At 39.8% G+C, this 22,991-nt stretch overlaps 1 protein-coding gene across 1 annotated transcript in view; it reads left to right on the top strand.

Annotated features, from left to right (window-relative positions):
• Positions 1-22,991, top strand: part of Pxn (Peroxidasin) — a 493,078-nt gene that overhangs the window by 301,966 nt on the left and 168,121 nt on the right. The window contains exon 2 of the mRNA XM_080277593.1: positions 3,551-3,622. Coding sequence (XP_080133719.1) covers positions 3,551-3,622 — 72 coding nt within the window. The remainder of the gene's footprint in view (positions 1-3,550; positions 3,623-22,991) is intronic.

Raw genomic sequence — 22,991 nt, 5'->3', positions numbered from 1 at the left:
GATTGCGCCACCAAACACTCATGCTGTAGACCATCTCACACCATTTAAAGCACAGGAGGTGAAGAGATTGTAGCTGGGAATTTCGAAGCTTGCTGTCATCTCCCGACACCATGCAGTTATGCGTGGCAGGGATATGATACTGGTTGTGGCGTTAATGATATGCCGAGGAAGCAGATTAGAGGATGAATTATATCATCCTATGGTTTCTCTTGACTGTTACAAATAAACAACGAATAAATAAGCCACTAAATAAATAAATAAATAAATAAATGTCATTACGCATCGTTCTCTTATATGATGCGGAGTTGAAATATGCCCGACGTACGTCCACTGAAACATTTTATAAGCAATCATAAATCAGAGGAAGCAAACCCCGTCCACACCATGTCCTCCATAGTAGAACGCTGGTCCACTCGCGCAGACTGATTGCCCTATTCATATTTGACTGCTGTGATATAAAACATGATAAACCAAATACTGAATAATCCAGAATAGGTATTGCTTTGTAGCGTGACGTTTATGTGACGCTCCTCCCGATGAATTATTTTTTACCTCCTTCATTACGATACATCTTTTGCATGTTAGTTTTACCAGCTCCAGAAAAATTATATTCAGCATGGAAGGGAATGATAGAAAAAACATTCATGAACACCTTAAATACGAGAGGTCTTTCCGAAATGAAGTCATGTGCAAGTTGCCAGAATAAACTATGATAAAACATCCTTTTACTGACATAGGTTAACCCTGTCATTATTAGAGGTCTCCCCTAAGCTTTACTTAGTCGTCCTTCGGTGGCAAGGATAAATGATAGCCTATGTCCGGAGCGCCGTACTGTTGAAAAACAAAAAACAAAAAAAATCCTTATGTGGGCATGATTTTCATTGGCCGATCACTTCAGCTTCCCCCACTGATTTACGAGTCGGGGATCAGTAAAGTAGCTCTTAACTCCTTCAGAACAAGGTCATAATTTCTGTTTGATTTTGCAACTAGACGATATTCTGTGGCCTTAAATAGATTATTCGAGCTGGAGCATGCGATCTCTGCAAGTTGTCTCTCTTGAGGTGAATAAAAATCTTTTGGGGGTGCCAGTACAAAAACAGATCTCGTCGTGAAGAAATTCAAAGACACGCAAACCTTATTTTCAAACATTAGTCAAGATCAGCTCGTACCCTTGTAAATCGAAGTGACTTTGAACCCGGACGGCTAAAGCAACGGTCAGATACTGCTTAAGTGTATTGCCGACTGATCCTTAAACTCACACGGACACACAAACCGTACATTCAAACACGAGTCGACATCACCATGCACTTGTATAAATCAAACCTTGTCCTTGAATCCTGACAGCTATATAAACATTCACATAACACTTTTGATGATTTGTAGTACCAAGTGATCCATAAACTCCCAGTCCTTATTTTCAAACGCGGGTAAAGATCAGTACACATACCAATAAACTGAAGCATTCTTGAGTCACAGTACCGCTATATCAACATTCATTTAGCACTTAACGTCGCTGTTGAGAAGTGCTCCCAAAGGCCGTCGTGTTTCCTCAGCTGTCGTGCACTGTGTTGTGAATAATCAGTACTAGAGGGCGGGACGATTTGGTGACTGTGTGTGTGTGTGTGTGTGTGTGTGTGTGTGTATGCGCGCGCGCGTTTACCTAAAGATATTGATTGATTTACGTGTTGTTTGATATCAGTGTTATTTTTTCCTTTCAGATCACAGCTATCAACTTCTTGTAATATGTAACATTTTCCTTTAAATTCCTCCTGTAAGAAAAACCTATTAATTGTTGAAAAAGATGATCGTGTGGTGGAAGTAATAAATCGAAAAAATGTGTTAAGTTTAAAATGGTAAGAATTTTGGTTTATTCATATTTACTTTGTTTACTGTTCCTATAATTTTTACTAATGTTTCCTTCTCTTCCCTCCAGATTGTGTGATTTTGCGTCTCGGTCGTTTTTTGTGATGTCTTTGGCCAGTAGTAGCCTTTCTTATGCATGGAAAAAAAAAGGCTGAATGAGAGAGAGAGAGAGAGAGAGAGAGAGAGAGAGAGAGAGAATAACTATGAAGCGAATTAATTAAACTCTACGGGAGGTACTCTCGGGTTTTTCATAAGTGTCCATAATACTGTTAACGAAATGGCAGGTACAGGGATGCTCTGTTGTATGTGTGTGTGTGTGTGTGTGTGTGTGTGTGTGTGTGTGTGTGTGTATTATTTTATATTTACATTTGTCGTCACATACAATACATAGCTACCGTAACATTAGACATGACGTAGAAAAAATAGAGATCGTATAACGCTTGGAGAAAAAAAAATTAGCATTTTACTTACACAGGCTGCATTAGTGTGTGACTGATACTGCCCAGTAGCATAGTGAACCACCGTATCTGGCACCATTTGGCAAGGGATTTCTCTTTTATGTACCTCACTGACTCACCTGTTGGGGCCTACCACCCACTGTAATCTTCTTAACCATCGTAAATGTCTGTATATTGATATTTACATTTGATGATGTAAAAAATTATTCGTAAAATATATTTCTGACACACGTCAATAAAAATATCCGAAAAATTTGCTTATATGTATATCGTATATATACTTATAGGTTTAAATACGGCTTACAGATGACAACGTTGCCCTGTCTATCAATATATCAATATATTATATACCTGTGTATCTATCTATCTATATAAATACACACACACACACACACACACACACACACACACACACACACACACACACACACACACACACACACACACACACACACACACACACACACACACCAGACATTTCAGAGAATTCTGTTTAACAACGAAGAATATGCACGAGATGTAGAGGTGCATGAATGATACGATGAGATGAGGAGTTAATTACCCTTCTCTCTCTCTCTCTCTCTCTCTCTCTCTCTCTCTCTCTCTCTCTCTCTCTCTCTCTTACTGATCAGATACCACAAACCCAACCTAATTTCTTTTAATGTACCGTTAAAAGCAGAACTGAGCATGGTGGTCTATGAGGGGGATTATGGCCTGCCAAATTTACTGTGACACCAAGATTATTTAACGTCTGTTGGCACCATACACTACAAGTCCTGATGTTGAGGATTAAGTGATCACCAGGAAGTTTAGATATTTATATTTAATGTGATATGGCGTGACCTGTACAAAGATTGTAAGGTCAAAAGTGATTACAAATACTTTTATTCTGACTGCTATCTCTCTATCTATCTGTAAACTTTCGGACATATTTATTTCACTTAATTATTTGTATATATGTTTGAATACTGATTTGTATATATGTAATTATGTTTAGTTGTTCATTTGTGCTCTGACAGTCTCATCAGTCATCGACATATCGTAATTGCTCTGAACAGTTGATGCCTGTGTGTTTTCCTAAGGACACTGTTTGCTCCCTACATGAAACTGTTTCTCGTCAAGACAGTGGTAATTGGTCCATACGAAACGCTGTTCATAAATTATCACAAGGATTTTTGTAACAAACTCTGCCACCTCCTGGATACTGACTCAACCTTGTTATGTTTCAGTGACCTGCGCTTCAACAAGATCAGAAACATCCCGCCTGGACACTTCGCCAACCTCAAGCACCTTCACACCCTGTAAGTACCCGTCTTTCATTCCCTCTAAGCACCTCGAGTCACTAACCATAAGTATCTGCCAGTCTTGAGCTGTGAGTACCTGTCTGTCTTGCTTGGTGATTCTGTTTACGGTCTACCTCTTAAGGCTGATGTTACACTGCAGGGCATAGCGTAAAGGATAAACAGTATATGATAATGCTTTTCGTCAGAGGACGTAGATTTTATATTTATCGACTGCACGAGGATCATAAAGGTTGACAGTCAGTTTTAACCAAGTCCCAATATTCGCCTAGAACAAGATGAGCAGCAACCTGTTCATTACCTAGACGGTCGCGTGTCGTAGTCTGAGCAAATGCTTGGTTATTTTTCTTTGTCAGTCACACAGGGATATGTTTGCGATCGTTCCTTATCCACAAAATCGCTTGCACACGTTCAGTTAACCCCCAGCACTTGTTTCGTCCCTAGACATCCACTTCCTATGCGTTCAGTTCTTTCCTTTGGCTCCGCCCCTCCTTCCGCTTGGCGACAACCCCACAAGATATTGGGTGCCTCACATATTAGTCACGCTTTTTTCTTGTGTCTGTAATCAACCCAAGCTGTAAGAAAGCAAGGCGGCCATCATGAACGTAATGACCCCGCGCCATTTTTTTCTTTTGCGCCTTATTCTTGGCTCCGTAATCACTTCAGCCCGAGAACTTTATTTATAATTCATCCATACAACCATCAAACGCCCATTCTTCAGGTAGAGAGCCCCATGGTGATAATGAAGAGGTCAGTAGAGGCTAAAGTTTATCCTTCCAAATCGAAAACTAAGCTGAATTAAATTGTCTGTAGATTGCAAGAATAAGAGATCCAAAGACGCCGTCGTATTTAAAGGGTTAAATTGTAATATGTAATTATATGCATTATGTATTTTTGCTGGGCGTGCGTGGAGTGAGCTGTAAAAGGAGAAGTGATGGCGTGAAAACATACTGCGAAGTGTGCTGAGATGGGTGTACGTCATGTTTTTGTGACTGACATTTTGCTAAGTTGTTATGATGAGTTGTAGTGGAGGTGGTCGTATGTAGTGGTAGTAATAGTACTTTTTGTGACTAGTAGTTGTCGTAACGAACATAAGTGAGGGGAAAAGGAATGAAAATACTTTCAAGGACCAAGGCATTTTAATGTTCTCTTGTTCGTAGTGGGTACAGAGGTGGCCATGGATGCAGCTTTCGTTTTTGATACAGCCGTTGATATTATTAGCAGCAGTGATAGTAGTAGTAGTAGTAGTAGTAGCAATGCATGTTGAAAAGAGGTAGGTTAAAGGCCATTTTGGACATCAAAGAGAGTAGAGATATTAAATCTTATCAATAACCTTATTATTATATTTTCAATGTTTATCACGTTCCATATCATTATTAGCCGTACCGTTCTCTTTTATCGCCATTATTCGTCACATGAAATTTTTATGAGTGTCCATAAGAGTACCGTGTTTAATAGTCTTAGAAATGGTGGAAAATGCGGAGGCTTTTACATCCTTCTCGCATACAATCGTGTGTGGAGAGTAGGTGGTGCATAAGTTAGCGGGTCCAGCTTGAAGCTAGAAGAACAGGAGTTTGATTCTTGGACCGGCAAGACCCATAGATAAAGTCTGTTTTCCTCTTGCCGCTCTTCATTTATCATTACAAATGGGGACCAGAATTTAACGTGGACGGTTGCCCGTCGTATTCTAGTGAAGACTGGAACTAAGCAAAAATGTATGGACCCTCGTGTAGTCATTAGGAATTAGCCTACTCAAAGCCTTCTTGTTAGAGTTCATAGATTTGCAGTAATATTCTGTTTCACTCTTCTTATCATAATTAGGTGTGAGGATGTCTAATGTTATCTATACATAGGGATATATGAAGCTGTAATTAGGCATTTTTTGAACCCGTGTTTAACTTGACAGTTAATTATTGGTATCGGCGCCGTTCTTATCATCACAGTTTGTTATTCAGTGTTGTTGCAACGTATTTAAAGGCACGATAAGGATCTGTTGCTATCTCCTTCAGTCCGAGGACGTCTTTTTAAATCATATTTTTGGTACCGCCAGTCAATTTTATTCAGCTTTAAGAACACTTGTTGCAGTGCAGGGGTTCCCAACAAACTCCATTAACCTTTCTATTTTGATGGTAAAACTGTCAGACGGTAGCAAGAGTGAAATACAAAAGACGCTATTTTAGTGAAGGGCATATGGAATTTTTTTTGCATTTCTCGCCTCCTATCGTCGTTACAGTACTAGGCACAGTGTTATCATTTATAGCCATTACCGTCATAAACTTGTCATCAGGGGCCTCGTTTTGTCTACAAATGCGAAGGAGAGACAATCGGGATCCTACTACTTTGTGCGCACCGCAAGGGGGATGGGGGGTTCGGGGGTGCGTAGCCCCTGGCCACCGGCGGAGCATTTTTGCAAAGTGAAGGTAAATGTATGTACAATACAAGCACAACATTCTATTGTAGAAGGGTCTAGAGAAAGACTATCTTTTAATCATTGTTTGCCATTGTGTGGGAAAATTATATCAATAGTGGGTAATTAGAAAAAGAAACACAGTACAGGTTTCTAGGGTGTACTTTGAAAGATAAAGACGACGAACTGGTAGTCTAGGCCCATAACCACCGGAAGACAATACAATACAGTGCTATTCAAAGGAAAACTACTAAAAACGAGCGCACATTCACTCATGATAGTGATACTACAGAATTTAGCATTTGTACATTGTTTAATAATTCAAGTCATTGACATCGCATGATTGCACACTCAGAATTTCCCAAGTACATGGGATCTGGCATCAATCCCTCTATAATGAACTCTTTTGCTATCTCCTCACATGACAATTCCCTGAGGATTTCTCTATGAGCGTTGCAGACAGCAACATGGTTGAGACGATGTTGACTCATAGTAGACTTTAACCAGGTCTTGAGCCGACGTAGAGCACTGAAGGAACGTTCAGCCTCACATGAGCTTGCCGGAGATAATAGTAGTAATTTCACAAGACGTTCTGTTTTGTACTGTTGCTGTGGTAGTAACCAGTAGAAATTCTGTTTTCCACCACTTATTCTTTTAGTTTGATTCCCATTGGCCCAGGCATAGAGGTAGGATTAGGGTAGAGGCGGCGTGAGAAGGCTCCGGTGAAGCCAGAGAACTGTCAAACGGCCATATTGGTCAAGTCAAGAGGTCACGGCAACACCTACCTGACTTGAAGAAGATTGTTGTGCACTTCTACCTCTATGGCTGTTCTTGAGGTTTTATCCACATTACAAGACAAACTTATCTTCACCACTTTAGAAAGTCATATGTCTGCCAGTGACCCTCTGCACAACCACCTTGTCTTACTTATCAAAGCAGTCGCAGAGACATATTTACAAGTGCAGTATTCCTATGCAGGAAAGCACTTTACAGCAAGAAATATTGCCTTAAAAAATGTCAAGAGTAGGACTGCTATGAATAAGGTAGTACTGTTTAGTGGTTTATGAATAATGCATGAGTAAATAATTTGTTGCCATATAAAGTCTCAAATGTATAAACGGTTGTTTCTATATCCTTTTAGGTTAGTATGCAAATATAGATAAATAAATAAATAAAGATAATACATATTTTTTTCTGTTTGCAACTAAGAAAACACTCGCGCCTGGTCAGCAGAACCAAGTCAGACAGCTGTCAAAGGGGTCGCCGCCATGTTGGTCAAGTCAGGTCTGTCGGCTTCACTGACCTACCCTTGGTTAATCCCTTATGCCGCCTCTACCTACTCCTACCTCTATGGGCCCAGGCATCAGGGGTGGTGCATACGTCAAGACTGACCTAAGTAAATACATGCGATGGGATTAACCTCTCTTAATCCTTGACTCAGGTGACCACTCGACCTGCCCCGCTCAGCAGGAAATGATTTTCTTGTCACCTGAACTTTACTGTACTGTATTGAAAGAATTTTTTCATGATGGAGAAAAAAAGAAAAACGGCGCAAAGCTATTCATCCTGAAAATTTTCACCTAGAAAAGTGGGGGAGGACAAAAGATACTCTGTCCCCCAGGCTTCAAAATGTTGGGGGGACACGTCCCCCTGTCCCCCACCCAAACGAGGTCCCTGCTTCTCATTATCCATAAGACTACCAATCTTAGTAGCTGTAACACTCATAAATCCATCTGTATCATTATCTCTGCCGTGTCTTCTTTTTAATCATTCACATCTCTTATCTGTGCAGTTATTTTTGGTATCGTTTTCCGGTACTTTATTTTTTATTTCCCCCAGAAGTTCTTTTTATCTTTCACTCCTTATTAAGAGTATTATTATTATTAGTGCAGGCATATCTTTAGTTTTGTTTGAGTACTTCAGCCCGATGCTGTCTTCTTTTTTTTTTTAATTAGCATATTTTTACTACTACCAACCGGTTATGTTCATCTTGGGAGAGCCCGCTGGTTATGTCGGAGTTGATAATGCTGTTATCTTACCACTCATGAACTGAATTAAATAATCAGGGGATAGAGAGAATAAAGTGAAAGAAATAATTGTACAGTAGCAAAGGGGTAAAGAGGGCATTTTATGAGTCTTTTTATTTTCTAGATTAAGGCTTTTAAGAATTTATGATTACTGTGGCATTTTAATGTTTTATATGTCATTCTTATTAGCTTTGCCGATATTTATCTCATTTACGAAGGCATTTTATGTAGCATTTTTTCCATACAAATTATTATAGATATATATTTCCAAGTTCCTATGATCACTATTGATTGTAAAGTTTTTGGGATTATGTCAGTATTTTTGACGCTGATGGTTAATATAATTCGCTCGTGTAGATGTCTGTACAAAGGCATTTTTAATAATTTGTATCTTTACGAAGACTTAGTTTATCTTTCACACTTCGTATCATCACTATTATTTGTGCAGTGATCCATTATGCTCATCTTATATCGTGTACACAAATGTTATCATGATTAATAGATGTGCGGTTAAATATTATCGCCATTACCGTCAGAGACAACATATATACGTCACTAGAAAGTTTATTTACACGGGGTAGAGCGAAGGTTGGTTTGTCATTGTGATGTGTGTTTGTGGCTGCGGCTCTAGTTGTGGTTGTTTTGTGTTTGTGTGTGTTTCCGTTTGTGTTGGTGTGTGTTGTGTATGTGTGTGAGGGGGAGAACATACACATACAATCATACACTCAAACGGATATACATACCCGTACATACAGTACAGTATATGCACACACACACACACACACACACACACACACACACACACACACACACACACACACACACACACACACACACACACCACCCTTATCTTTGAGTGGCAGTGCTTCTTCTGCAGCTTGAGAGCAGATTTACTCTTTGCTAAGTCACGAGGGAAGGAGGGAAGGGGGAAGGAGGCTAAGTATTGCAAAAACGCAGCCACTTTGCAAAGGAATGGTATGTTCACACTTTCATAGTACCTTCAGTTCTAGGACACTTTTTTTTTTCTTTTTTTTTCTAATTTGTTCTTAGTGCTACAGATCTTTCTTTAGGGTCTTTACTTTCTGTCACCCTCCTGAAGTTGGGTTTGAATGAGAGTTATAGCCAACCCCACTAATTCGAAAAGTGTCTCCGAAGGTGAATAAAACTGTGTGGTGACAGCAAGAATAAAAGAAACCCACAAAGCCCGGGAATGTCCTCTTCGTAATATCATTCCTGCCTTCTGGTGATATTACTCAGCTGAGGGCAGAGTTTTCAGAGGAGGGAGAGAGTAAGTTTAATCTTAACATGCCTCTTTTATACGAGCGGGTCCTTTCTTAAGTTGAATAATGGTGCCATCATTAAGAATAAGATAAAAAAAGACGTCAGCTGGATTCAAGAGGTTAAACTTAGGCCCTCAGGATGTAAGAAATTTAATTCTGTCCCTGCGATGTTTAAACTTGGATATTTCCTCTTACTGACAACCGACAACTTTATATATTAGAGAGGAGTCACGCGTAGTCAAAGGTGTAAAAAAAAAAAATGTAAATAAATCCTGTAACCCGTCCACAGCGTTATCAGGACGTCGATACTGTATTCTGGTTCATATTTCACAATTTCATTTAGTACGGAGAAATTCTTAACGCGGAGTGTTAGTAGCAGAATACAGTAATGTTTATATAGTCCCTTCACGACGATGGTTCTCCCTCAAGGTAGTAACAGATTAGTGAAAGCAATTATCTGTCTATCTATCTGTATCTATCCATCTATCTATCTATAAAGTTATCTTGCTGAAGGGGTTAAATGAGCGCCTAGTACTCACCCCTTTATCAAGACAACCTCATTTGTACTTTATTCTTGTTATATCCTATGATTCTGTTCAGCTTCGGGAGGTCTTTCGAACTGAAAAGTTTAGGTATGGCCTTCGTTAACCTATTTAACAGCAGCAGCCTTTCCCTAGCAGAGTGTGTGTGTGTGTGTGTGTGTGTGTGTGTGTGTGTGTGTGTGTGTGTGTGTGTGTGTGTGTGTGTGTGTGTGTGTGGATATTCGCCCCGCACATGTAGGGGCACGGGCAAACAGAGAGCCCGTCAGAGAAAAGGCAGAATGAAGCTCTCGAATCAGAGCAAAGCGGGTACAGCAGACTGAAGGACGAAGGGAAAGGCGGCAGGGGCAGGGGAAGGTGCGATGGTCGGTGGTGAAAACGGCTGCCCGATGATCGACGAGCACGACGGGGCAGCAGGCGGAAGGAAGCAGAAGAGGCTGTTGGGCAAAAAAGCACCTCAAGTCTGCCCATCAGAGTCCGAGATGTCCGTGTACTCGGAGTCGCGATCTACATCCTCGTACAACTCTATTCCCTACCAGACTAAAATCGTCCAAGAAGTAGAAAGAAATGAAAAAAAATAAGTAATCAGATTCATGTGGATAATGATCCTGTGTGCTGACATTTATTATTATTATTATTATTATTATTATTATTATTATTTTGGTATGAACGTGATAGTTCTTCATTTATCTCAGTTAACTGAAAAAATCATCCGTCATTAGCTTGAATAAATAATACAGTTCTGTATTCTCCAGCGAAGCTGTTGTGATAGTTACCGGATCGTCTGACATGAGCCGAATTAATTACAAAGTAGGCTGCTAAAGAGTTACTATGCAAACATTTACACGTCTGGTGAAAGCCAACTGTTCTGACAATGGTGTAAAAAGCTTCCTGCCAAACACATGATATTTTTGTGCCTAGCTTTCACGTTGCCTTGGATTATTCAGATGTAGGAATTATACCCACCTATGGAAATCGTGTTTATTGGGAAGGTACGGCTGCTTGGGCCGGACTTGGATCCTGTGTCTTCTCATTAAACACAGAATCCATATCAGGGTATAATAAATCCACGATATAATTGTGTGCGGGTGAGTGATGCAGTTGTAGCGTGCGTTGGGAGGCAGGCAGCTTATTTTGCATTTTTGCTTTCAGATGTCCGAGAATTAGCCCCTTCAGCCAGAGTATGTCATTTTTATCCTATTCTTGTGAAGTCCAGACAATTGGATGGAAAGTATGTCTTGTATTGAAGGAATCAGGAAAGACTCTACCTAACCTCTCGTGTCCGAAAATTCTCTTCTCCTGTAAGTTAAATTTAATCGTTTAAATGTGGCAAAAATAAAAAAGAAAAAGAATTATTTGAGTGAAGTAGTTATCAGGGCCAAATAATTTCTGGTGTGTATTTTTTTTTTTTTTTTTTTTTTCCAACGAGCGCCAGCCGTCTGCCGCTATGACTGCAGTGTGCATCTCTGGCATTTATTTGTGATGAAGTGTATGAAAGCCACAAGTGTACTTACTTTATTCCCCGCGTTTAATTCAGTCGGAGGAGTGATCTCATTTACTCGTGTAACATAGCACGAGGGGTTTCTCTGAAGATTAATATAATTTTTAGGCGTTACCGAGAAGAGGATTTATAAAGCTGTTCTCCATGTGAAGCGCTACATTTGTTAGGGAGCGGTGAGTCCCTTATCTGTATTAAATTGCCTTGTGGTAGCCAGAAAATAATAGCCAGGTGAAGTCACTGTTAAGAGGATTAATCGAGACCAGTACTAGCACTTTAGGGAACGGCTGAATAAAACCATCTTGTGGTAGCCATTATAATATTCCTAACACTTCAGGTGGTAGATAACTGAAGCCATCTGGGTGAAACGAGAGTCCGACACGTATATGAGGTCATACCCCTCGGGAGGATTAAACTAAAAATTAATGTTAGTACACGTGTGCCTTTCATATAATTTCCATCAGCGTAAATAAATTCCACTATATTACAGTCACTGTCGCAGAGGGCTGGTTCGTTAACAACAAATACACACCAGAAATTATATGTGCAGTTGGCTCGTTTAATTTGCGGACGTTTGCAAGTATACATTAAGGCCAGGCTGCTGTTCTAGAAAGGGTAAGAAAAGGAGAAGAAAAAAGATAGAGAAAATATAGGGGAAAAGAAGAGAGAAAAACAACTCTGCCTCCCCGACGTATGATGCATCTGCATCAGTCACCCTAAGAAAAAATATTATGGAAGATTTATACCGACATATGGAAGTTGTACTTAATGAGGAGATACAGGGCACCCGTCGGGCCCAGACTTGTTTACTTCTAGTAAAGTTTCCATATGTGGGTATAATTCTTACATTTAGATAATTATTCTCGGCATTGCTCTACGCTTAAGTATATCGCTGCCATGGCACACTTGGCTCTTTTCTTCTGGGTAAATCAAGACAGTTTTATTCGGATAATGTAAAATTGAGAATTCCATGGGTTCATCGAGACAACTTTAATTTGTGACAATGAAATTTTCTTGAGAATTCCATGGGTTCATCGAGACAACTTTAATTTGTGACAATGAAATCTTCTTCAGCTGAACAAAATAGTCTTGTGGTTGCCTGAGTAGAATACCTTAGTGCGTTTCTAGAAGGTGGGAGGGTAAAAGATCTTACGTTTGAAAGGAAAATATTCACACCGTTGCCAAATCAGTTGCTCAGGCTAATGCTTCCTAATGTCTGCTAATTAACTGACGCAGCTGTAACTGTCTCGTTCGTAGTAAAAGCACCATAAATGTCAGTAGATGGTAATTAGGGCGAATAATTGTAGGCGCTCATTAACTCCTTGACACCCATAGCCTCTTTTTATGTTTTATTTTTGTTAACACCAGGCGATTTTACTCGTTTTGGAAGGATTTGTGTAGTAATGAGGTAAGCATACTATTCACCGATTAGGAGGCCTACAATTACGTCGTTAATTTGTTCATGTACTGCCAGAGGATTTTATTCATGTGACACTTTCTGTATTTCATACTACCACTAGTCGATTTTATTCATCGCAGGAGTGACGAAGTATGACGTCGATGAAGCCCCACAGTGTAGAAAACAACGCTTTTTTGTTCATACCTTATAACACCAAGCATTTTAATCATATTAGAACCACTCTTACTGACAGCGTTAACGAAACATAGGCAGAGACAATACACACTTGCACCTCGTTCACACATAATAATAAGTCCAGTAAACGACAAAGTACAATAATCACAGTGGTTAATGGAAGACGCTGATACAAGAAGGAAAACGCGGCATGATGATGTATTCTGTATTAAGTTTTCGCTATAGCTCATTCTCTTTACAATGATAGTAAAAGACAGCACTACAGCTTTACATCCTTTACGTAATACTTCTTCGTACCGAGCACCATATTCTAGCGATAAGCTCTTGTTACAGCTCAGCATTCAAGTAGGAGAGATGGAAATTTTAGGCCAAGTGAAAGTGAACAGAATAGAGTACATTCGACTTGGAAAGGACAGATCATTATGAAGGGGTTAGTCCTGTTGTTCCCTACTTAGCTCCCCAGTACAGTGAATCCTCTAAATATTTCGTTCTTGTTACCACCAATATCTTAGGAAGGACCTCTCACACTGAAGGGGTTAGACGTACTCCATAAACACAATCACTACAAACAATGTCTTTTTTATTTCCTTCTCGTTTACCCATCTCAGGAAGGAACTCTCGTAGCGAACATGATATTACGCGCCAATATCTCCTTCGCACACATTCAAAAGCACAGTAAACGCCAAGGCACAGTACTCACGGTGATAAGTGGTACAGACTGATAACAGGCAGAAGACGCGCACTCAGCGTATAAATATCTCGTCCACGCTCACTTAAACGCTCCGTAAATGCCAGCACAGAGAAGGCAGGGAGTGATAAGTGATAGCTGGTACAACTGAGGTTATATAATGTTTTAATAATCATCCATATTTATTCACAAGGCTTCTATATTATGTATGTGATGTGATGCCAAAGATTCTGTCGCAATGAAGAATATGCCAGGTTTATGATGGGAGTCTCAAAGTTGTATTTTTTTTTTTTTATCTTCACATTCATGTTCAGTAAATGTTAGTAATTAGAGAGAGCGAGAGGGATTAATGATTGCTGGCTTATTCGAGAAGGGTCTTATGAACTTCTTGATAAATGCTTTTGTTGTTCATAAGTTTTCTGTTTCTCTTTTGCATACGTTACCAAGTACTGAAACACTGTGAAGAGTATGCTCGTATTTCATGTGAATATCTGAAAACTGTTTTATTAAGCCTACAATTACAAAGGGAAAGGCAGACCCCAGATTTTGACGTCATTATTAAAATACGTGATGGAAAATACTTGACGTTTGACCAGTCTTCCTCTTACGTAATTGAGTTTTGTAAGGTGGAGTGCGTCTTGTAATTTTTTTTCTCACAAGTGCCTTAGAATTGTTATTTGTACATGATATGAAATTAAAAGCACCCCCAAAAGCTCCCTTTGAACTCTACATATTATCACTTACTCATTTCCTGTCTTCTGTTAGTTTCTCACGTTTTGAACATACTGGGAAAAAAATATTGTTCCAAGTCATGTAATTCCCATTTTAACTTTTCCACACCCTTAACTAATACTTTCTCTTCTTTATGCCATTGTTTTTAAAGAAATAAATGATAATATCAACTTACCTTTATTTACACGAGACAAGACGTATAAATAGAACACCTCACAATTCTGCTTTCCACCAGTCTTCCCTCGCCACTCACCATCATCTGCCTTCTATATATCCCTTCTACTTTGTACCCAAGCCAGTCGTCCCCATCGTCTCTCTTCCCCTTCCTCAGTTTATGTGCTCTTGATGCTTTCCTTACCAGTCCTCAGAGGAAAAGGATACTACTAACGTAACTTTAATGAGGAGAGACAAGAGATAAATGGAACACCTGACACGTCTCCCTCCCATCAGTCCCCCTTCCACCAGTTACTCACCATCCTGTCTTCTGTAGTGTTCCTGTATATTCTTGACATTCTTAATATTCTGAAGAGTATTGCATTTTTGGAGGTTCGGTTTTGCGCTTGGGCTACCTCTCCTGTGAAAGAGTTAAAGGAATAGGCCAGCAAGTCGTCTTTACCTCCACCACTTAGACAGTAGTTTAAGAAGGCTATTAAGTTCTGAATATTTTGTTTACCTTAGGAGATCTCTCGTAGTGAAGGTTTTGAAAGACTTGTGTAAGATAAATCACTGTTTTGGTGACGTATGCAATTTTATTTAGAATGAAAGATTTCTCTCGTGATCATTTTCTGTAACTATCTGTCAATCTATCTGTCTGTCACTCTATACCTGTTCATCTGTTATATTATCTACCTATCTACCTATCTATATCTAGCTATCTGTCTCTATTTAACGATCTGTCTCTCTCTCTTTATACCTGTCTATATTCTCTCTCTCTCTCTCTCTCTCTCTCTCTCTCTCTCTGTATATGTACACACGAGTGTGTGTGTGTGTGTGTGTGTGTGTGTGTGTGTGTGTGTGTGTGTGTGTGTGTGTATATATATGTATATATATGCAGTACTGTATATATATATATGTAAGTTTTGTGTGTTATATTCCTGCTGCTGTCGGAAAGCTTATCTTCACGTGAGGGGAGATCTCTCGTAGTGCAAGGGTAAAAGAAAAAGATTAATATTATTATGTCTTGTTTAAATTTGTACGTGACATTAAGTGTATAACCCTAGAAATCTTCCCACCATCCCTGCTGCATCACTCACTCGCCACCCTGCCTTCTGTATATTTCTCCCCCACACGTGTTGCTACCCATAAAAAGCGCGGGTTTATTAAAAGTAAAAATACAGCTGACGAGTGAAATGCGCAAGCAGTCGTCGTGCTTGTACAGTGTGTGGGGGGGGAAGGGGGGAAGTGGGGGTTTGCGGTAGTGTTTGTGGTTATGTGTGGTTGTGGTTGCTTGTGCTAGTGGTTGTGTGTGTAAGTGTGTGTGTATGTGTTGTGTGCATGCGTGTGCGTGTGTGTGTGTGTGTGTGTGTGTAAGAGGAGAGTGTTGGTGTGTGTGTGTGTGTGTGTGTGTGTGTGTGTGTGTGTGTGTGTGTGTGTGTGTGTGTAAGAGGAGAGTGTTTGTGTAAAGTGTGTGTGTTTGTGCTGGCGATGTGAGGATGAGATCAACAGAGGCGCCAGTGATGTGTTTTTGCTCGAGGATTAGACCGATGAATTGCAACTTGAACTGCTACTCCAGCCTTGAGCGTCACTGCCGGAATGTGAGGCTGTGCTGACACTAAGGACTGTATACTTAAACCTCATTTCACAATGGGCAATGCAAATTCATAATATTATACTGTCATTTTTGTAGCGCTTGTGGTTCTCGGGTATGGTTAGCCTGCATCCCACATTAGAGCGCAGGCATCAACGAAATTGGAAGGCTAGAAACACTGCATCTCGTCAAAAATAGGGAGATTTTTATTCCACTTAACAGTTTCATGTTTAAGTTTATGACCGTCCTAATTACAAATCCTTGGTAGGTTGATGTAAGATAATGTTTAATCTCTATACAGTGCGAAGTTCACGAGCATAAAGCGGTATTCTGGGGGGCACTTAACGCCTCTTCCCGGGCGATTTAATTTACGCATTACATGTTAGCATTCTCTGCATTCCTTTGTATGCTATTTATGTAGTATTAAAAACAACACACAGTAGTTTGCATCAGTAACCTACAAGAGGATAACTGAAGTGTACTGTTCAGAATAAATCGGTAAGGTAGAGGTGTAACGAAACCTCCAAAGCCACTCAGAATAAGGCTGTAAAAATATTAACCCCTTGAATCAGATGACGCATTCCTTTGGTTTATTCTTGTAACATCCAGACGATTATATTAATCTTAGTGGCACCTTTGGTAGTCAAGGGATTGGTGAAACTCATATATAAACTCTCTAGTTCGTTCCCTATTTTAGAGTCGCTACTAAACTGGATAAAATCGTCTGAAGTTAGTAATTAATTAAATAAAAAGTAGGTCATCGGAGTGCAGAGGCTGGTAGCAAGTAATAAAGTAAGCACATTCGTAGATCGCGCGACCTCCTTGCGTCATGAAACATCGAAAGGGAGGGGATGGGAGCTGTAAAGAAATGGGCGTATTTGAGTAAAGGAACAGGAGGGATGAGACGGAGCTTTGATGGGTGGTGGGGCTGGGGAGAGAAGGTACACCCAGTGAAAATGGGTGTTACAGGAGTTGTGCATGAGTGCAGTGAAAGTTTGTTAAGAATATCGTACCAGAATGAAAGTGTCAGGGTGTAAAAAAAAAAAAAAAAAAAAATGGCGGGAAACTGTGGGGAACAAACAATAAACGAGAAGGATGAAGTGAAATTGTGGTCATTATTAGGGAGGGACCGAAAATATACCCTTTGAAAATGGGTGGTGTAGGATTAAGCGTCATTTCAAAGTATCTTCAACAAAATCCAGAACAAGATAACTCTCGTTGCTGTCATTTAGCTGGCGTCTTGCGGTGTAGATAAAATGAATATAGCTCTATAAACTTGAAGAGGCTGATAATGCATTTTCACAACTTTCCCTACGAGGAATCTCCTTTAAGGAAAATAGAATCGTGTGGCCCTAGTGGGAATGAAATATATTAAAAAAATCTTCATACTAGAAAACTGAATGGAGATTGTTTGGAAGAGAGGAATGGTGAGAAACATTATTTTGAATCTTCGTCCACTTTTTAACCCATACATTCATCGTTGTCTCGTCCCCCCCGTCCCCATTTTTTTCGTCCCTTCACCGACCTTCCCCGCTATGCTATTCATTAACTTTCCTCCATGCTGCTCGGTCCTCTGCATTCCCCATCTTACTTAACTGCTTGAACACGATGACGTGGTATTGTACTTTCCTCTTGTTATTACCGAACGATTTCATTCAATATGGGAGATACGCTGGTGGTAAAAGTGTTATTGAAGGCTGAATATAACGCCTCCAGTTCGGAAAGTATACCCAAAGCTAATTAAAACCATGCGGGGATAGTAGGAATTTAATGGAAAATGTGTCCCCTGCCTGGAGATGTAATTCTCATAGGTACAACGACGCCTTTTTATATTCCACCAACTGCTATCCCCACTCCATTATATTGACCTTAGCGGTGAGACACAGTATCCATTTACTACCCCAGTACGATGAAGTGTTTTGTAGCCTACTTTTTACTTGACACCACCAGACAATAATAATGAGCGTAGAAGACACCCCTGGTAGCGAAGGTACTGGCGTACACCGTACACCTTATTCCGAAAATCCCATCCTCCAGAGTATCTTGCATTTTCCTCCTGGTTAATAGTCTGAATATTAAGTAATGATTTTGAAAGTGACTTCGCTTCGTAATAACTCATTTAGCACGGTAGCCATATCTCCGCTATATTCTGGCCTCCACAAAGCTGTTATATTCAGTTTCAGATGGCATGGTGGACTAAAGGAATACAACTGTTAGCATCAAACAGCTTCGGGTTGAATACAGAATAATAAAGCGAAGTGACAGTACGAGCGAAAGCGTTTAAGAAATGATAAATACAGGAAATCAGGAGAGAGAGAGAGAGAGAGAGAGAGAGAGAGAGAGAGAGAGACTATGAATCCGATGAAGTATTTTTATATTTCACTTTTCTTGCCACCAGATACTTTTATTCGACCAAGATTCGGCCCTATACTGAAGAAGTTATCGATGGCTGTATCTAGCCTCGCTAGTGTAAAAATTCTATCCTAAAGCTGAATAAAATCGTCTGGAGATAGCAAGAATAAAGTATAAAGTACCCCATCGGACTGAAGGGGGTTAGAATGACATGACATAATGGGTGGCGAGGGTAAGGGATAGGAGACCCTATTTTTGAACCTCCCCCAAGCATAAAACTTGCGTATTTCATTGGTTCTGTATACGTTTTCCCTCACTAATGCTCCAAAGCTTAATTTATGTATCTGATTGTCTTAGTTTAATTTATACATCTGATTATTTTAGTCTAATTAATTTTTATACATGATTACGTGTGTATGCGTTTGTCTTCACTCCTACTGGTGCTAAACATTGCCAGTCAAATTAGGATATATATTAAAGCAGACGTTCTCATACGTTTTAGTGCGTGACCCAGTTTGGAATATTTCAAGACTTCGCGACCCACAGCGTAAAAAAAATCAAATATACACAGTGGAATATAAACTTTTCTACACACACACACACACACACACACACACACACACACACACACACACACAGAGTAATCGGTATATAGCCTATCGTAGTTTTTATGAATATGCTAATAGTGTAATAAGGATAATTACAATTTCAGTTAAGTAAATGAAGTACACTGAATGCATTGGGCCTATTCTATGTCCCCGCGACCCATCGAAATTCCTCTCGCGACCCAAAAGTTTGAGAATCACTGTATTAAAGTGAACCACTGCGAAAAGCAACACAATCTGTATTGATACTTGGCTTTATGGAGACGTTTATCCCGTGACTTGGTTAGGATAATTTATAGTTCTGAATCAAGGTGTTACCACGGCGCGATGTGTCACCCGTAGAGACCATGTTGAAGGCCAGCGTGACAGAAGACTCCAGCGTCAGCCAAGTAAAGTGATGGCGCCTAAAGCAGTCAGGGCGGATCTCAAGTGGTTTTTTGTAACAAGAGTGAGGGGGAAATAGCGAGTGGCTGTGGGGTGTAATTTAATCATAGTGAAGGGCGGCGTGAGGCTAATGACATAATAAGTAAGTTCTTCAGCCTGGTATGCACTGCCCACGGGCACTGATAAGGAAATGCACCAGATAAGGCACGTGTCTGACAACAAAAGCATCCACACATTATCCAAGAGTAAGGCACGCAACCAGCTAATTAGCTGTTTGAGTGCCGGGATTTCTCGCATGAACAAAATCATGTATGTTAGCCTCAATGATATTCATAGACATTTCAGTTACTGAGAAAGAGTTTGTCAGGGTAGAGTTCAGGCCTCTGACGACTAGCCATTGCTCAGCTGAACACAATCCTCTGGTGTTAGGTTCAATGATTTACCGCTGCCTAAGATTTAAAGCTTAGAATTGTTAGGGACATATTAATGATACTGCTAAAACAGGGTATTGTTGCCAGCAAAATATATTTCACCAAATGGGCTACGTAGAAATACTGGTATGATTGCTTAGAACATAAATATGTGGAATAACATAATGATGGCAAAAAGTGTTGCAAGAACTATATATATCACTGTTTTCGCTACCTCATTATTGACAGGAATCTTTGAGTTCGTGAACTGAATAAAATCGCCTGGTATTGGCTGCAACTGAATGCTAGAATTATCCGGATCATGAGAGAACTAATGACAGTGTCAGTGTTCTCGGGCATATATTAAATCGTCGGTGCTGAATAAAATTGTCTGACGTTAGCTGGAATAAACTAATGGAGAAGATGCGATCTTGAGAGGGTTAAATTTATTAAATGTATAAAAGTAGTCTTTCCAGAAAAGGTCACGGGGAAAGAAACGCCAAGAACATTTAAGATAAGGCCTGAGTTGTGTGCTGTTGAAAGCAAGGAGACTGTCGTGTGGAAGATTGTGGCAAGTAGATGTGATGGAGGAATTTAGTTTTTAAGGCTGTAAAAACAAGTAGGTTTTTCTGTGGCCCAACCAAAATTAATAGAAATATCACAAGTTAAGAGTGTCATTATCTCGTCACGGGTTTTTAGTAACTGTTTATTTGGGGAATTAGGTGAAAAAGAAAGAATGGAATAACCAGCGCATAGGAACAATTGGAATGATTATTATATTTAACTCATTTAGTACAGTGACGCTTTATTTATTATTTATTAAGTGTCCTCACACCATTTTTATTTTTTCAAATATTAGAGGAGACGCATAGTAGTTAATGAGTGATATACAAACTCCATAAGCCTCTTTGCTGTTACAGGTGTTAGTTTAGCAACACTATCGTCTGGTAGTAGCGAGTATAAAGAAAGCTTTATCATATTGAAGGGATTAGTGAAAATAAGGTGGACAGTTGCTGAAAGGACGGAGCTAAAAACAAGAATCACCAGTCCCGATAGCCTCAGAAGAAAACAAGAAAACTGGCATCATAAAATAAGTGTGGATCGATGAGAAAGGAAGACTTCAGCAAAATAAATACTGTATATAGACGGATGGAGACAAAGCAAAAGACAGCAGTTATGAAATATATAACTTGGACTAATATTTGTGACTCGGCAGGAAAATTTTCATGTCATTTCTGTAAGGATACCTGCCAGTTTGAATGCTGTGGTAACCGATCCAGTATGAGAGGTTCCTATAAGCTGAAATAAAATAGAGGACACCACCGTGATGTAGGGAATAATTGATCTTCACGAGTTGAATACCATTGACGGATCCCATTTAATTGAGCAGAAGCACGAATATTATGGCTTGACTTTTAAGATTCAGTTCTTTCTTTTCTTCGAGACTACTAAAGTTTATCTCGATGTTGCTTTCCTTTTGCACCATTAAACTTTGACCTAGACTTATTTTAATACTCAAGCGTCCCTGAGTCCAAGCATACTTATATGACGAAATTTCATGGTAATTTTGTGTCACAGTATCCTTCACTAAATTATATTATCCTTGATGGCGCGGGTGGGTTGAGCTCACCAGCTAGATGTAAAGTGTGTTTCTCGACTGTACTTGATATCCTGCCGTGTGTGTGTGTGTGTGTGTGTGTGTGTGTGTGTGTGTGTGTGTGTGTGTTTGGGGAGCACTAGCTTCGACGTCAGTACACAAGGACATACCCATTCCTCTCGCCGGAGTTACGAGTGCAATAATACGTCAGCAGCCTCTATAAAAGGCACCTCCTACGAGAGCACCACGGCCATGCAAACACACCGCCAGGGTCCATACCGGAGTGCTCTTCATCCCGCAGTGACCTTTCTGACTACGTTTACTTTTATTTACCGTGTTTTTATTCTTGTTGCCGTCAGATTAGTATGAGTACTAGTATTCCTGTTGATTTTTTATTGGTATTTTGCTGGAGAAACGTCTTTTGCTAAAGGAGTTAGATGGAATTTCCGTTATAGCCTTCATTGCGTAGATGTATTTTTAATTTTATTCTTGCTGCTGCCAGGCGATTTTATTCAGCTTATGGGAGACGTCTTGTAGTGAGGGGGTCGTCTTGTGAGGGGGTTAATCCCTCCAGTCCGAAAAACCATTCCCTAAAATAAATATAATGGTCTGGCAATAACAAGAAAGATATAGAAAAGATGATATTGGATTGAAGAAGTGAACCTCATCGGTACGACATTCTCATTACTTGATTTTTGCTACCTCCAGGCGATTTGATATGGTCTAGGGAAGAGCTCTCATAGTGAAGGAGGAAATGTTGCCTTCGCGCTAACTTTGTGCAGGTGTTATCAAATTGGAATTAAACTTGGGCGTGAATGACGTAATTACAACTGTCTTATGTGTTTCTTTAGACAACAAGTCCCTTCGTATCACGTGCAACAGTTCAGTTCAAAGAATGAAACGGTAGTAGCTGACACTTATCTCTTGGGGATATTGGTGGACCCGAAACAAGGGATTGACCAAGGGTAGGCTGCAGTCCACCGTACGACACTGGTAACGTTGTATATGACAGAAGCCTCCGACTACGTTTATTCCATCTGCTCTGCTTTAGAGTACAAATTTCTCCCACTTGAGATTTTGTATCACTACCACGGGGGCGCTTTAGTAGTATATAAGGGTGTACTAATTTCTCGCATAAAGTGCCGGTAGTTATGACTTGCGTTTATCACTCACCTCCAGAGCTATATGCATTACCATTTAAATCCTTAGAATATACTAAAAGTGTTGGGAGTGAATTAAGATAAAGTATGAAATCACAGGGAATGGAAAACTGCAGTGCTTACAACCGTTTTAGCATAATTTTTAAGTCTGAGTAATGATCTGCCCCACTTAATTTGATAATGATTAATATAACAGTGATTCAGTTTTTTATAAAAACTCCAATAATACGAGATGTTTACTTTAAAAATTAAGTAATAAGCGATGTTCCTGTACTTACCGTATTGTTAAAACCAGTTTATTGTTTTATCGTCATATTATAGGATTTATAGGATACATTGCTTGTTGTAT

This window comes from Coenobita brevimanus, chromosome 70 (genome assembly GCF_032717465.1).
Source record: "Coenobita brevimanus isolate Jiangsu-jjx chromosome 70, ASM3271746v2, whole genome shotgun sequence".
NCBI lineage: Eukaryota > Metazoa > Arthropoda > Malacostraca > Decapoda > Coenobitidae > Coenobita > Coenobita brevimanus.
Note: the sequence above shows the minus strand (reverse complement) of the source record. Positions and strands in the feature narration are given on the sequence as shown.